The sequence below is a fragment of the Labrus mixtus genome, chromosome 17 (assembly GCF_963584025.1).
Source record: "Labrus mixtus chromosome 17, fLabMix1.1, whole genome shotgun sequence".
NCBI classification, from domain to species: domain Eukaryota; kingdom Metazoa; phylum Chordata; class Actinopteri; order Labriformes; family Labridae; genus Labrus; species Labrus mixtus.
The window spans coordinates 6507837-6524456 of NC_083628.1; the positions used below are offsets into that span (position 1 = coordinate 6507837).

At 40.1% G+C, this 16620-nt stretch overlaps 1 protein-coding gene across 3 annotated transcripts in view; it reads right to left on the reverse strand.

The window, feature by feature from the left end:
- ptpn13 (protein tyrosine phosphatase non-receptor type 13) overlaps positions 1–16620 on the reverse strand; it is a 49204-nt gene that overhangs the window by 8084 nt on the left and 24500 nt on the right. Inside the window, exons 9-28 of one of the 3 annotated variants that reach the window (XM_061060981.1) lie at positions 15431–15530; positions 14693–14909; positions 12694–12768; positions 12421–12592; positions 11801–11951; positions 11548–11686; positions 10472–10624; positions 9781–9963; positions 9512–9674; positions 8423–8861; positions 6868–6971; positions 5570–5623; positions 5002–5091; positions 4704–4811; positions 3947–4078; positions 2942–3426; positions 2381–2497; positions 554–647; positions 363–448; positions 105–273 (exon numbers count right to left, since the gene is read on the reverse strand). In XM_061060981.1, the coding sequence (XP_060916964.1) occupies positions 105–273; positions 363–448; positions 554–647; positions 2381–2497; positions 2942–3426; positions 3947–4078; positions 4704–4811; positions 5002–5091; positions 5570–5623; positions 6868–6971; positions 8423–8861; positions 9512–9674; positions 9781–9963; positions 10472–10624; positions 11548–11686; positions 11801–11951; positions 12421–12592; positions 12694–12768; positions 14693–14909; positions 15431–15530 (3231 nt within the window). Of the gene's footprint in view, positions 1–104; positions 274–362; positions 449–553; positions 648–2365; positions 2498–2941; positions 3427–3946; positions 4079–4703; positions 4812–5001; positions 5092–5569; positions 5624–6867; positions 6972–8422; positions 8862–9511; positions 9675–9780; positions 9964–10471; positions 10625–11547; positions 11687–11800; positions 11952–12420; positions 12593–12693; positions 12769–14692; positions 14910–15430; positions 15531–16620 lie in introns of all 3 variants that reach the window. The other 2 variants (XM_061060980.1, XM_061060982.1) reach the window with 2 other exon arrangements.

Genomic DNA, 16620 nt, shown 5'->3' on the forward strand with positions numbered 1-16620 from the left:
ATAAACCAAAAGTTCTTCACAGGAGCTTTACGTTTTGGTGACTTTAAAACCTCTTTAATAAAGATTTAGAAGCATTATTTGTGTACAATGTTGTAACACCTTACCTTCTGTAATAAAGCTGTACTCTGGTTTCTCTTTAACCTCAAACGGAGGCTCAATATTCTGGGTCTGGTTTCGTTTGCGGTCAGAATCCGGTGGGGTGCGCTGAGGTGTGAGGGGAGCGTGGATGCTGTCTGTAGGCGGATGACCCTTCTCCAGCAACAAGTGCACCATCTGAGGGATGGAAATAGATTTAGTGGATGTAAAAGGTGGCAATCGAACAGCTTTGCAGCAGGGTGCTCATTGTAAATGTCATCCCTCACCTGCCCAGTGTCTCGGAGAGCTTCTACTGCTTGCTGATGAGTGGCTCCATCCAGACTTTTTCCATTCACAGCCACCACACGATCGCCTGAGCATAGGACAGATTAGATAGGACATTAAGAAAAAAGATCGAAACAGATGAAGTTGAGCACTTATTCTAAATGGAATTAGAAATCTCTGTTTATTGTCTTACCTTTCTGTATCCTTCCATCCAGCTCAGCCGCTCCTTTTGGGATGATGGCTTTGACGTAGATGCCTCCATGTCGAACAGTTGTGTTGACTCCCCCCTAAGAAAAAAAAAACCCTTTAAGTCTCACAAGCCAATGACAAAGAGTAAATAATGTTTTGCTAATGGGGGTCAATGGTAGGGTGGGTCTTTTTTTTCCCATTTTAAGTGTGATTGGTAAACAATAAATGAATTGTCTTGACTGAAGATTAAGAAATTTAATTTTGGTTCATAGTGTATATTGACTTAAAAAGAAAATATCAACCTAAGTTAATGATAGAAGTATATGAAGGCCATTTTGCAAGGACATTCCCAACAGCTAGCACTTTAGCGTAGTTTGATATCTGACATGTTTTGATAATGTGCCTCATCATGCCTGCTGAAATCCAGTTAAGCACAAAAGAAACATAACAGATTTTGTAGTTTTGTCTTTATGTCCCCCCAAAATACAGTCTATTCTCATAGCTCCTGTGAGGAACTCTCAGATTCTGCCTACTTTGGCGTCGAATGAGGACAAAGCAGTCCCTCATCTGTCTGCTGATCCGGTGCTGTAGAGGTGCATTTAACAATAAATGTCACCACGCATTCTCTTGACTGTCAAACGTATCACTCATAAAGATGTGTTGATGTGGGGTTGCTGATGGCCTAGCGGTTGTGTCACTCTCCCCATGTACAGAGGCTATAGACCTCATTGCAGCAAGCATGGGTTCGAATCCGACCTCGGCCCCTAGCTGCATGCCCCCACTCTCTCCTCCCAGTACTTCCTGTCTCTCTTTAGCTGTCCGATCAAGTAAAGGCAAAAATGCCCCTTAGCTTTGGAATACATTTTTAAAGGTAGTTTTTGCAGCATGCTGTTGATTATTTGACCTGCCTACTGTCCAAAGAAAGCACATTTCAGGCTTTCAAATGTACAGTATATAAATAATCAATCCCTATGCTGATGATCGTTTGCTTTTGTAGCTCATAATAAAAGTAATCAATATTTAATATTTGTCCGCTTCAAAACCGGCTAGAAACTCCTCACAGGAACTTTAAAATAACTTTGTAATGACATCCAATTTGATGTTACCCCTGTTAAATGTCCTTCATATTCCAATTAAGCCTTGGTTGAATTTTCTAATTATTCCTCAAACAAGTTAGACAAAGCATTCATCATATCACAACCATGAATCAATTGAAAATGTAATACTACTCTGTGAGGTTACATACAAAATGACTGAGAGGTTAAATCTAAATAATCAGAGACTAGTGAACTACTATTCCATGTCCATTAGGTGATGGTGATCGTGATGATGAGTTTATTGTTTAGGTGGATTTTGTGGTTATTTCTGTTTGTTTGCCAAGACAAGAAAACACTCAATCACTGATTATTTTTCCAACACTAATACTGACAGCAACCCTGGTCTGTTAAGTCAGTTATTATTGGGTGTTAATAAAAGAGAGAAATGATATTAGTGGCACTCCAGTGAGTCACTCTAGAGTCAGCAGCAAACATGTAGGAAACCTCTGGAAAGTTGGCAAACCAGTCGTGTTTAAGCTCCTTACTGTAAACGGTACAACTCATACTGTGTGACTTCATTCATTTAAAAAAAACAAAAACAAAGATGTAAAATAGATCGCATGCAAAAAGTTGAAAGCAGACAATAGTCCAACAAGAGCCTCCAGATTTGACAGCATGCAGCGTGACGAAAGCAACCCAATCCAAGCGACATGAATACTAACGAACAACAGTGACGAGATGAGGTGGGGAAAGGGTCAAAACAAAGAGAGGGTGAAAACCTTGCCGAACAGTACCGTGACACTTATGCCCAGGCTGCTGTCTTTTTTGGACAGCTCAACGTCAAATAGTTCTCCTGGATGGAGACTATTGACCCCTGGGGCATTACCATTTACATTTTCCATGATGTTTTCCTGCAAACAGAGAACAGGGTATTAAGTGGAATTATCACAAGCTGGGACATGCAGAAAAGAGAAACGGGATCGAGGGAGGGTGAGGAGGCTGAACTTGGTTATGCTGAGAAGAAATAGAGCAGATATAACATGCAGTTTACAGATAAACTGCCCTGCAATGACATTGTAAATGCCATGATGGGCAAGAGTTATATACTGTACAATAGGTAGTTAGTCTAGCCAAGCATCTGACATGTAATGTATAATGCTTGCTTGTGGAAGAAGTATTCCTTATTTGTTCCTTTGACTAAAGTCGGTTTTTATTGGCATGAAGATTTAAAAAAAAAAAAAACGTTGTGAGGTTTTATTCCTAAATGTCCTGAGTAGATAACTACAATGTAGAAGGATGTAAAAAAACAACCTAATTCAAAATCACAAAAAAATCCATAAACACAGAGGCCGAACCTTTTTGACCTTGAGCGTCTCCTGACTACTTGAATAAGTTTCCTCATCCATGTCGGAATCCCCCCAGTCTGAATGCTCGGTGACTTTGGGAGCTTCAGACACTTTAGGTTTTCTAGTTTTGGGTGGCAGAGCTGGAGGTGTAGGATCCAAACCCACATCAGGTTCTGGTCTTTGATGCTGGGCAATGGGCGCAGTAGCGGGAACAGCTTTAGCTCTCTCGAGGCAATGCTGAACATTAATAGCAGGAGGTTTGCTGACTTTAGCAACACTTCCTGTCCTGGTGTCCTGTGAGTTGAGGACGATGAGCTGGTGGACTGGGGATGAGGTGGATGACAGAGTGCCAGCGTTTGGGAGAGGAGTGATAGGGCTTCCTGCTACCACCTTCTCCTCTGAGGAGCTATCAAAATCTAGGTCTCGTCTCTGTCCTGGGTTAAGTGCCTTTAATGCAGAGTTGGATTGGTAGGGAAGATAGTCTGAAGGAGATTCTGCCGAAATAAAACAGTAGATAAATTATTAGGCTTGAAATCATAGACAAGTGACAACAATCATGTCTATTTTAAAGATGCAAAGATGTATGGGTTGAACAGACTGTTGACAGGTGTTGGCCGCTTCCGCAAATAATGAGGAATGCTCTGATGTCAGTAGCTGATGTGTCGCATCAATTTAAAGTTAGCTTTTTCTAGTCACCTGTTTGATTTTTTTTATTGTGGTCAAATGTGAAAACTATGTGGGCAGTGAGGGAGTTTTACTCCATCACAAGGAAAGATCAGCGTGACGCAGTTTGTAAGACGTTGTTCAAGTGGCATTTAAAGAGCAACAATGTTAATGCATCAAATCACATTGGTCATTTGAAAAATAGACAAGTGGAATTACAAAGAAATTATGAAAGAAAAGGGAATCTGTCATCTGCTGAATAGTTGATTTTAACATCGTATCGGCCGTGCTTTTTTATCAGGTGCATGTCAAACCATTTTACAAAATCTACATTCCTGTGTCTGATTTTACCTTTGTACAGCCTCTCTTTGGGCTGGGACACCACCAGGTTAACATCATCAGCAGCATTCTGGAGGATATCGACTGTAGTGGCATGAGACAGGCCATGGAGGTTCACATCATTCACTGAGATCAGCCGGTCACCTGCAAAAACATTAGCAAATGATTAACACGTGGAAGACAGATTTCTGTGGCGAGAGATTGAACTGCTAAGCAAGTGGCAAAACTCCTGTTTTGAAAAAGTGAAGCCAATGCAGAAGTGCAAAAAAGTGCAGTTCCTTGTGTGTCCACTTGATGCTGGCACCAAAAGCCCAAGAAGCCCCTTAAAATTGCCATTTGTATAGCAGAAACAAACATGTTTACAGCCTGGTACAAAAACACATTTGGTCTGAAAGGCTCATTTCTTAATTAGTACACACAGTATGGGGGTACTTTTTGTTTTAATTCATTCATTTTGATTGTATTAAGCCAAACAGCATTATACATTTGCATACTTGGGGGTGTGGTTAAGTTGACTGACTGAGGGTTATGACCCGCCTTAACTCCACCTCTTGTCTGTTTCAAGACTGAATAAAAGTTAGAGTGAGAATATATTTCCCACGTGATCACCGCCATCGTTTGGCTCAAACGCCTCTTCAGAAACAAATGGGTGACATCACTGAAACTATGTCCATGTGTTACAGTACAGTCTATGATCACAACACTCTGAAAACCTCACGTTATCTGAGCATAGAAGACAAATAGTACAACAAAACACTGGCTGTCCTACCAGGTTTGAGGCAGCCATTGACATCAGCAGGACCCCCAGGAGTGATGGAGCTAATAATTGTGCCGAGGTCCATACGACCAGAGTTCTCCCCTCCCACAACCTGAAACCCTGGAGAACACACACAAGCACAACCAATTGTTAACACATACATATAAGTGGTGGACACATTCAAATACAAAACAACAGGGCAACACAAAAGCCATTTATATTTCTTGTCAGCTCTGACAGATGAGAAATGGCAGCAAAGACAAGTGTGAAATGGAGTTGCTATTTTGGCAAAAATCATAAACACGCTTACCCAGGCCATATTTCACATCTTTCTTCAGGTGTACAGTTGTGATTTCTCTCTCTGGAGACGGTAAGGCACTGAGCTTTTTCTTGAGTGAGTCTGTGCAACACAAGGAAACACAAGTTCTTACATTTACTGGAATGCAGTGTGGATGCATGCCATAGAGCATATATCTACATGTTTTACTATTAATCAGCCCAGGCAGGCTTTTGTTCCAAAAAGGGCCCCAACTTCAGAAAAAGAAGGGTTAAGCTAGGATGAAAGGAAAGGTCATGAGTTCAGGGCAAAGCATGAAGCTATTAAAGAGTGGGACGAGGGCCAGTTTCACAGATAAGCAAAGAGGACAGAGACTCATTTCTGTATTATATAAGTCTGATTTAGAACAGTCTTTTGTTCTTTTTGGGGGGTTTTAGATCCACACTTGGCTGTGCCTCAGTCAGCATACGATTAAAAATTAGGGGTGGATAAAGATATATTACATATACTCACATGCATGTTGACATTATACTGTATACAAAGTGTGGAAAGCCTGTGTCTACATAGATGTGAAAATCAAAGACAGATTCTCAGTACATACCGTTGACAGAGGCGGGGGTTGAGGGAGTACCAGAGGAACTGTGCATACTGACGCCTATGAACATAACACAACAGGTCATCAGGACACAACTATAAATAATAACACAAACTATTAACAGCAAAGCAATTAACAGCATTAATATGAACATTTTCAGACACTGACCCCTACCTATAGCCCCCTGCATAATCAGACCATCTTATTCCAATACAAGCATTTTACATGAACAAAATAAATCAGAAGTTAAGCTCAACATGCTGCATTAATATTTATTTATATAAGATAGGACGTAGAATAGCATCTGTTGGAGGTTGTATCCTTTAATCTCTATCCTTCATAAAGGCTTTCGGTAGAAAATAGTTTTGAGTCAAAAAGCTTTCTTCCTTTAAGTAAACGAGAACAGAATGTGTGGGCACTCTGCACATGTGAAGCAGATGAGCAGTGTTTCAACGCCCAGGTATATAAGCGGACAACCAAATATATTTCCCGACCTGTTTTAGAGGGAGAGAGAGAGAGAGAAAGAGAGAAAGAGAGAAAGAGAAAGAGAGAGAGAGATTATGCTGCACTCTTAAGGACTGATTCCAAAACACATGCAGGTGGTTAAATGCACGTTTTTAAATGTTACATTACACTTTTGTTTGAGGAGAAAACGTCTCCTTTCTGTGCAATTCAGTCTCATTGCAAAACAAGTGTCTGAGTCTTCTCTTATGTGTCTAATACCAGCGCTAAAAGCCAAAGACAGAGTGGAGCAAAAACTGTGGTAACTGCACTGCAGTACTTCTAAGAGATTTAATACTACTTTGACATTGATATTATTAATAAAACCTGGGGTTAAATCAGCTCCACACTTCATTCACATCAGAGGAGACGGTCTGGAGCTGTTACGCAAAAGGATGCAAGTTTTTTTGTTTTTTAGTCTGGCATCTAAATAAACCCTTAAAAAGATGCACATTAAGACACAAAACAAGAAGAAGGTAAACTCTTTGGGCGTGTTTGATGATCATTAGAGGTATATGCTTTGTCAGTAAGACCTTGAGACGGAGCAGATACAGAAAATGATGCACAATTTTTGGAGCCATTCTGCTGCAATCCATGAATCCTGCCCGTAGCTTATGATGATCGATGTGATACATTTTGAAATCTAAACTACTGTTGGGATATAATAGCAGTATTTTTATTTACTAGTGTCAAAATGACACATTTACAGAAGCCAGATGAACATTTCAGATGGGAACACCACAACACTCATGCTATGCTTCATGATAGAGCTGCATCCTCCCTCCCATCGTCATCAGCCTTACCTACTACATATGCTTGTCCAGTGTCCTCTATGGAGGACGAGTCGGATTCTTTTTTTCTACCGTGACTCCAGGCTGGGCTGCTGTGGGAGAGTACTCCAAATGATCTGTAAGGGAGAGAGAGGACATGGAAATTTAGCCTGGTGCGTAAGGCTGTCAAAAATGTAAAAAGCTTTGATACCAAACGTTTTAAAACAATACAATCCCTGTTATTTTAATAACCATAGTAACTAAATATACCAAAGCTTTGGGAAAAAAAAATACAGATCTTCAGCCACATTTTTAACCCAAAGTTGCCATGAGCAAAAGAGAGAGAGCAGCAGTGGTCCATTAAAGGTCAAAGGTCATCAAATACAGATGTTCCTCAAGTCGTTTTGTCATATCATAAAGTTGCACGACCTACAATTATGTCAAACAGACAAAGAGCAGAGGAGGTGACCACGGTGAAGACACTGTCTAAATTGAACAATGCCTTGCTATGGTACTGAAAAGTTGCCAATGTGTTCGTACAATGTAGACAGTGTGCAGAAGTTTACTTGCAATTTTGGTCATTAAAAACGAGACATTTCTAAACTTGTGGTGCCGAATAGTTCTACTTTTGTCGCTGTGGTATTTTCACATGTATCAATACTGTTTGTTTTCAACTATCATCATATCGCAGTTTAAAATTCTGGTATCATGACAACCCTGCTGATGAGACAACTTTCTTATGTTGGATTACATTAATTGATTCTAACTACTACTTCAGTGTTTTTTTAATGCAGAAAATCTTAAAATCTCACATCTTTAGTAAAGCCGACACGAGAGGGAGCAACTGGCACAAGAAAGGGTTTCTTTCTATGAGGAACACACACTGGTTGGCACAATCGCACAAAAACAGAACCACAGACACTAGGGCGCATGTGCACCCACACACCCAGACCCCCAGAGGCTTAATTAGAGGGCGGAGGTACAGCTCTGTGTCTCAGTGGTGTTAGCGAGGACTTGTTACTGGGGCTATAGCTCTGCCTTAGTAACCTAAGTCTGTCCTGAAGTGAGCTAGGAGACTGAACACTCTAACTAATAAACACAAGATGCAATTTCCTGAACTGTGCTTAAAATAAGACTTTAAAGGGTTAATTAGGGAGTTAAAAAAAAAGCCATCAAACATAAGAGTTTCTGCAGAGTTTTATGGATGGTTTAGTGATTAAACACAAAAGCAATAAACGTCTGCCTTTAAAACACCCACTACGGCTTTATTCCAAAGTATTCTCCTTCATATATACAGTATCTGTATGTTAAAGCTACAGGTGGCAACATCATTTCATTTACATAACATTGCATTGAAGTGTTCCTTTAAATAAATGAGTGTGATCTATGTCTCTAGTGTTATCCCTTTTTAAAACATTTTTTGTAAACAACCTATCAACCTATCAGGGTTAGCTCGCGCACTACAAGCCAATCACAGCAACTCAAAACAAACTTGCTCCATCCAGGTTCTACATGACTTTTGGTGGCATCTCTCTCTCGCTCTCTCTCGCTCAAATCAGATTTTTGCACGTCACTTCTTTTTACTCACTTGTCCTGTTGTTGTGAGAGCGAGTCTGTGTCCGAGCTTGCTATCTGCTGTTGCTGCAAGCGAGAGGCAATTTGGTTGGGTGGTGCCTGACTCATCCTGACGTGCAACTGGCCATGGTATGACTCGGCCGGCGCTTGGTGCTCCAGAGACTCTGGCATCTGTGCGAGGTTGTGGTGAGAGCGGCTCATAATCCGGGGGTTGGAAAGGACCGTTGAGGTGGCTGGATTGAAACCTGGAAAGTGGAGCTCATCTTGGACTAATAACGGGCCTGATGGGGACTTGTTCAGGGCTACTTCTGAGTATGAGATCCTCTTCAGGTGGTCTGGGTTGGAGCGAGTAGATAAGCTGGGGCCCAGGCTGCCTGAGCTCACTGTCCTGCCCACTGAGTTTGCACCCCGAGGGTCAATAGGATACTGCAAGCTGCTCAGAGGGTTGTTCTCTGAGAAACAGAAACATGGAAAATTGTTTAAACCTTGTCGTGACTTTGTGTCAACGATCTCGTGGGAGTTTGGGGCGTGACGGACAAAAGGCTGTTCTGTTATTAAGCAGAGTGTAACAAACCATCTGGAGCAAGGTACCATGCAAAAGACAAATTAAGTGTTCAAGATCACTCAAACGAGTAGCATTGATGTGATTAAATAACTTCTGAGGAAACTAAATTTGAACACAAACAGGTAAAAAAAAAAATGGGCATGAAGGTTGAGATAATGGTTTATGAGTTCAAGTTTGTTAAAAGCTTCTTCTTGTTTTTGCAAATTTAAAATATGAACTAGAAATCAAATGTTATGTGAGGGTGAGGGTGAGATGAGCATCAGTTTTTTATCTTGAGCGGATAAGTGGGATCAGACACATTCATCAGGAGCAGGACAAAGATCAGGTAGTGAGTGAGACACCATAAGCTCCTGAGTTTTTAAAAGCGCTTATAAATAAAATGTATTATTATTATTATAATAATAAGATGTTTTTTTGTTTTTTCTGGTTGCTGTGATCTGTCCGTTTTGTTAACCTTCCCCTCGGTAAAGAAGTAACTCCTTGGAGTCTGAATATAAACCTCTGTTAGAATCTAGGCTTTATGATATGAACCCTTACCCAGCTCCTGCAGCTCCTGGTTGTTTTGGCGGGCCTTCATCTGCAGGTGGAACTTGTGTTGATCCGAGCAGAGCTGTAGCAGATACTGACACGTCTTGTTGCTGTCTGTCTGAAACTGGTGTTTAATCTCATCTGAAGTGTTCTGAAGGCAAATCTTCTTTTTCTGCAGGATGAAGAGCCACATTTTTATTATTAAAACAAGGAACAAAAAGGCTGTGTTTAGGTGATTAATAGTGTGTCACACTTATTTCTGATAACAAAAAACATACTGCAAAGGAAATCTTTTTTGTCTCCCTCCAGGGGAACCTTAGCACCGAGGTTCGATTTCCATTAAGGACCTCAAAGATGAGCACCCCCTTGGTGAAGACACCCAACATGATGCCAGTCTGGGACCTTTTCTCAGGAAGCACCCGGTGGAAATGGACACCGTACTCTGTCAGCCTCTGGCTCACCTTTAAGGGAATAAATACAGAGAGTCTAACATTTACAAAAATACACAACATGGAGAGAGAGGAAGGGATGCAAATGTTTTATAAAGATTAGATTTGAGCACTCATGCAGAGAAGAGTTCTTTCATTGGATCAGTAATCCAATAAGAGAGAACTGATTTTTAACTGATAAAACACAATCTGATAATATTATTAGATTTGCAGTTTCATGAGTAGTTAATGGACTCAGAATTTAAAGCAGTGGCACTGCACAACTTCTTGTGTTTTTAGTTGCCACTGTAACCTTTTCTTTGCTGGCAGACATCATTTCAAATGTATAAAAGCTACTGCCAAAGAAATCTCCTTTCATGGTTTTCATAAAAAATCTGCCACTATATTTAAACAATACCTCGATCGTATTAGTCATAATCATTGCAGTAAATGATAACAAGATGAAACAGAAAGTGTAAAAAAAAAGTTTTTGTTTTATCTATCTGAAATCCTGACTCCTTTATAATCTGTCCTCGCTGACCTTGAGAAACTCAAACTCTGCCTCAGACTCTGATGCTCCGTAGTAGTTGCTGTGAAGTTTGGGCAGCTCCTCTTTGATGGTCGTCTGGTTCACCTTATCCAGGACTGTTGCTGGCAGGTAGTGCTCCAACCTGAAATAAGTCTTCCCATGGAGCTGAGGCACAGACATTGAATGTATTACTATTCAGGTTCATCGTTTGACTCATAAGATTCAAAGTTTGATCTGATAGAACCAGCATTCACTGTTGTAGATGTTGTTCTTAGTTACATTACGTTCAGAAATATTTGTAAACAGTAAAGAACTCAGGAAAGATCAAAACAAGATATTTAAATGAATCAATCAGGCAAAAGAATGAAGGTCACACTGTGACAATGCAGTTACAACCAGTCTTTGAAGTAAACAGTTTTAAGCTGACTGATGACACGTTCAGGAAAGGAAACTATATTAAGCCTCCTGGGAGGAACGTTTGCTTTGTGTCGATTTTAGAGACCTCTGTGGACCAAGTGATGACCTTTTCCACTTCAGAAACTCAAAATTAGACAAATATATTTAGTTAGTATCATTTCATTTCTTTTAACAAGTAAAGTTCTCATGCCGCATTATATTTTTTACTTATTACAAATAATTCAGGCCTTTTGCCTCGTGGCAGCTTTACCTTGAAACAAGATGTTTATCTGGACTAGTCAGGTGACTTATAAGTTTAATAAGATATTTCTGACTGAATACATGCTGCTAAGCAGTGTCTTTCTTCTGCTGATGTTGTCTTGTGAATTTATAAGTGGCGTTTTCAAAAACAATCTCAGCCTGTTATCCTTTAACAGTCAGTTAAATCAGTCATTGGGAATCTTTGCTGTCCTGTAGAAATGTAAACAAAATGCTGTTGTGGCAGCTTACTTTACCTCATCGCATTTGATGCAGTGTTTCAGGAATCAAAAATAACAAATACAGAGATCATCTATCTGTTGGCTGATGGTCTTGTTTACTTTTTTAGGTCAAATAGAGGCATCAGTAATCATTTCAGTCTTTTTCATATCCAACTAAAACTCCTCACAGGAGCTTTAAAGAGACATTGGTACCTCAGGTTGGTAGTCATTGAATTCAGCCTGCAGTGCCAGTGACGCCAGCAGCATGGCATTTTCTGTGTCACAGCGCACCCTCTCCTCCAAGATATCCTTCCTCAGCTGTAGGTAGTACTGATGTTTGGTCATAGCATGTCTGTTGTAAACAGAAGAACACATTTTTTTTGTTTTTCTTAAATGTGATAAACCATCATTGTCTATTGTCTTGAAAAAGGGTTATTAAGATTCTCACCATCCCACATACACTTACTGTATGAGGTTGACGTCATCAAGGAAGAATTTGATGCGTAAGAAAAGATTAAAAGGCACATCCAATTTCTTCTTCTTAGGATCTTCCTTCCATCCCTCTGGGGCCACCTTGGATAGTTTGGCATCAGGATCGGCGAAGAAAAACTCATTATCTGTGTGTAGGGTTGTTATAGGGAGGAGATCAGGGAGGGTGAGGAGTCAGAATAAGAGGGAATTAAGGAGTAATGTCAGTCTGCATGCAGACACACAGGCTTTGCATCTTTAATGAGACAGTAGGTGTAGAAAATGAGTTTAAAAGGAAACACAATTAACCTCTGCACTAAAAACTAATCAAACCTCATCTTACATGCTTGACATGTAATCTCAAAGTTTTACACCTTGCATTTAAGGTGGGGGGGGGGGGGGGGGGGATTTAATCTAGAATAAATTACATGCTGTTTTAAAAGTCAACATTGGATTTCTGGAAAGTTTTCTTATCTGAGAAAGAAGTTATTTAAGGTCAACATGAATCGGTGACTGAAATAATAATGAGAAACTTCAACAGCTATGGTAAGATAAACTCATAAGCACTATCACTTCTTCAAATGTAGCACAGACACACACAGAAGAAACACACAGTACCTCTGAGGTATGCAAGGCTGAAGAGATGGTGCTCCACCAGCCCGATGTGGGCGACCACCATATCGAGAACGTCTTTACACACAGCTTTGATGTCACAACTCAGCTCCAGCTTTTGGCCATTCAGCAGCACCACGCCAACCTTCCGCTGCACCTCCTCCACCTTCCCACGTTTCTTATTACAGAGAGAAAAAGAGAGTTTAGACATACTATGAATGAGACATAACGTAGTTTCTGGATCATTTGGTTCAGAAGCAGAATCAAGCACATCCTCACCATTATTGAAGAGGGGACAGAAAGAGCGACGGGAGGCTCACCGGCCATCTTCACAAACTCAGGGCCGAGGAAGTTCTGCCGTGGGTGTAAAGATAAAAATGTTATTTTGAATTACAGAAAAACATTTTTTTTTACCAAGAATGTTAAAGAATCACTTCAACTTGGGACTTATTTTCAACTATCTTTTACTACCATGAAAACTGAGATGATAAAAAATGATTAATTGTTGAGTGATGAAAAGCAATCAAAAATTAAATTAGAACTCGACCTGCATGATATGAGAAAATATGAAATGTGCGATATTATAAAGTGGGATAAATAAACAAATATTGGATTCCTTATCAGCTAGAATTCACCTGTTGATGTCTATCTGCTGTTCTTCATGTTTAACACAATACCTGTGCTTGCTACATGTTTCTCCTGGATCCTAAATAAATCCCTTACATTTGTTTTTGTCCCCACTACATTAATCCGTTGGTAGCTGATCTGACTGCATCATAACGGTGTGAAAGCACGGCTGTTAAACTCAGGCATCCATTCAACAGGTTAAATGTTCCAATGCGGATTGAGAAAGCAGTGTTTTACAAAGAATATGTTTCCTTCCTTATTGTAATAAATTCAGACTATTGCAATGTTGTAATTGTGAACGCTCATATCGAGATAAAGATTATATTGCGATTAATCGTGTTGCTTTTATGTGTTCATACATGAACAAGTCGGAATCACATTTTAAAGAACTCCTGTTTGACACATACAAGCTTTGCACTTCACCTTAAGGTTGACACGATATTAGATTTTTAAAATTAGTTGAGTTTAGTAAAAATCAAACAATACTGATACCTGATACAAAGGCAACAAAAATAGAAATCCTAGGTACCTAATATTAGGAGATATCTTGTTTTAATTGACAAAAATGTTCAATTCTCTTACTGCTTACTGTTTAAATTTCTTAAATACATTGGTAAATTGCTTAATACTTTATCCAATTAGGACAGTGTCTCCTTTGCTGCCACCTCCTCTGCTCTCTTTACGTTTGTTAGATACATAAATGTAACTTTTGCATCTTTATGAGACTCCAAAAGGATTTGAGAAACATCAGTATTTACAAACATGTGTACTTGAATGGACCAGCGCTGCGCTCTCTCTTCTGCCGGAGGTACATGATACATGATTGTATTGTTTTTAAATAAGTGGTATAGAAAAGTGTCTGAAAATGTGGACATCCTTGGCTGCTCTGATCATGAGATTTTACTGACGACCGCTCACGAGATATTTTAAGTGTTGCACACACTTCCTCGTTTTTTTTGTTGTGTAATCAAGTCTCAACAGAAGTGGAAGAGCAAGATTCCTTTGCTATGAGTTGAAGTTTTTCTTCTTACCGACTGTAAATCCTTCATGTCCAAAATGACGTCACTTTGCAATCAAGCATAAACACACTGCAGCTAACATGTCTCGCCTGTGAGAGAGTAATTCACTTATAGGATTATAATTAATATACAACGTTTAAGGTTTTACTGCCAGCGTCAGCAGATTGGTTGCCACGTTTACCACATGTGTGAACACATTTTAAATTTGTGATAGCTGGAGTCATAAATCACTTCTTACCCAGAAAACCCCACATGTCCCACAATCCCACTCATTTGTAATCATCATGGAGAAGCTGACATAATTATGATTCCAAGTCAGCAATCTTGTATTTACAGAACTTCCAGTCAGCAAAGCAGAAAAAAAAAAGGAGTCGCCAATGAGCTCATGGGAGATTAAATAGTACATTCATTATTAATTATTCTAAAACAAACAATAAGACTTGGATGTAGGGAGGACCTAAGCGCATTGAAACACATTTTTTAAAAGACTTTGGAGTCGGTTGGGTCATGTATGTGTTTTGATGTGGTCTTGTCACTATCGGGATAAATTAGGATAAATAACTGAATTGATCCTCAAAGTTAAAATTATCTTTTGAAAATGGTTTAAGGGAGTTAAAAGGGAGTGAAACCACCTTGGATTTGCGAAGTGGAACAGAGGAGGTGTAGAGTGGGTCTCGGAGATCGAGCATGGAAGTGCGAGGTGGGGCCAGGGGGTCGTCTGGGGGGTAGAGGTTGGCCCTGGACAGCCTGTTGGCCAGGTGAGCCTGGAGCCGCTGCACCTCCTCCTCCTGCTTCTGGAGGAGCAACTCTGCTCCAACCAGACCTTCATCAGCTGCCCCCTCATACTGCCTACAGGGAGAAGAGAAAGAGTGGGGTCAGAAGGAAGTCTAAACGGAAACAAGGCTTACGTGTGTTTTTTTTTTTTTCCTTTCTTTATTGTCTTTTTATTGGTTTATCCATAAAATGAATAATTCAAAGTAGTGACACGAGGATGAGAAGTCTGACACAATGTGTACAAACAAAGTGAAACAGTAGGTTATATGTAATCTTTCAGCATACAGGGGACAACAAGCGCTGAGTGCAGTGGGACAGATAGAAAACAGAGTTTTTCTGTCAGCAGGCATAACAACAGCAACAGGCAGTTCTCTGTAACGCCAGAGATTAGAGAGATAGAACTTGTTCAATGTGGATGTCACGTTAGATGACCTCACTAGGGAAGCATGGGGCTTACCCCACGCCGCAGCTGTGTGCGGTCGCGCTCATCATAATGAACTGAATTTGCAGATGATGTCGGATGAGGATTATTTAAGGATGAGAGTAGCTGTACGAGGGCTGCTTCTGGGATTAAAAACATAACAGTGATGCTTTACCTGAGCCTGTGTGCACTGTGACTGGTCAGCGACAGGGCATCGTGCTCAGAGGAAAGAGCCAGCTGAGAGCCAAACCTCCTCACCTCGCCTGGTTTCTTAGCTGGGACAGAAATGGGATTATTAGCCAAATAACAGATCATCACAAAAGGAGTCAATTTTGTTTTTACATATACACAATGAAACACACCCCTTCTGGAGCAGACGCCCACACTGTGGTGCACATGTGCCTGCATGAACATGTGTTTAAAGATCAGGAGTAGTTATTGAATAGTAAAATCGGGTCAAATAAACACCAGGTCTTAATGCTTTGTTTTCCTGAGTTAAAGTTTTGGACGAAAGAACATCACTGTAGTACAGCAAACTTTTCTGCCCTGGTAAACGCATGAAACCGAGTTAAATTAAGTAACATTTTAAGTTCATAACCTTTTGGCCTTTGCTAAATCTGTCTCAGCTGCACTGATAAGTTCGGGCATATATGTCTTATTGGAAGTGGTGGGAACTGCAGGGAAACTCACGCTATGATATGTTGCCCATGACAACACTACTATCACAATACAGCGATTCTACTAATATTGATATATTGCAAAATAAGAATACAAAGTGACCCTAAAAAAAGTGGATTTTTTTTAAACCTGAAATTTGGAGTGGATTTCACCTCATATCACGCTCTTTAACTTCCTTTTACTGCAGTACGATATCATCCAGCTGTTTCTTCTTTTATCCCACTATCAACCTATTCTTAGTCTATTAATTTCCGTTCTCGTTAGCTTCAGTCATGACCTCATGACCATCATGAGGAGTCATGAAGTGACAATGTGGTGAGTGAAATTGACAGGGAAGTCCATTTCTGCTTCTATTAAAATATTTATAACTTACACAAGAGGTTTGATCATTGCATCCCATGAGTCAAGATGACGGTGTATTGCCGTATGGATATTAATCCCACCCCTCGTAATTTAAGACCATTCTAAACCATATATAAAACTGAATTGTTTAACAGCCTATGCAATGTGTTAAATATCATCATTGAGGCATTAAACTGACAGACGGACAGAAGTGGAGGGTATATGTGTAACTTAATTCTGGAAGATTACATCTGAGCCGATGAGTTTTGCTTAATACTGCAGCCAGAGATTTGTGTTGTCACCTGAAACTGTCAGACTGCGGGCTTCCCACGCTGCTTTGATATT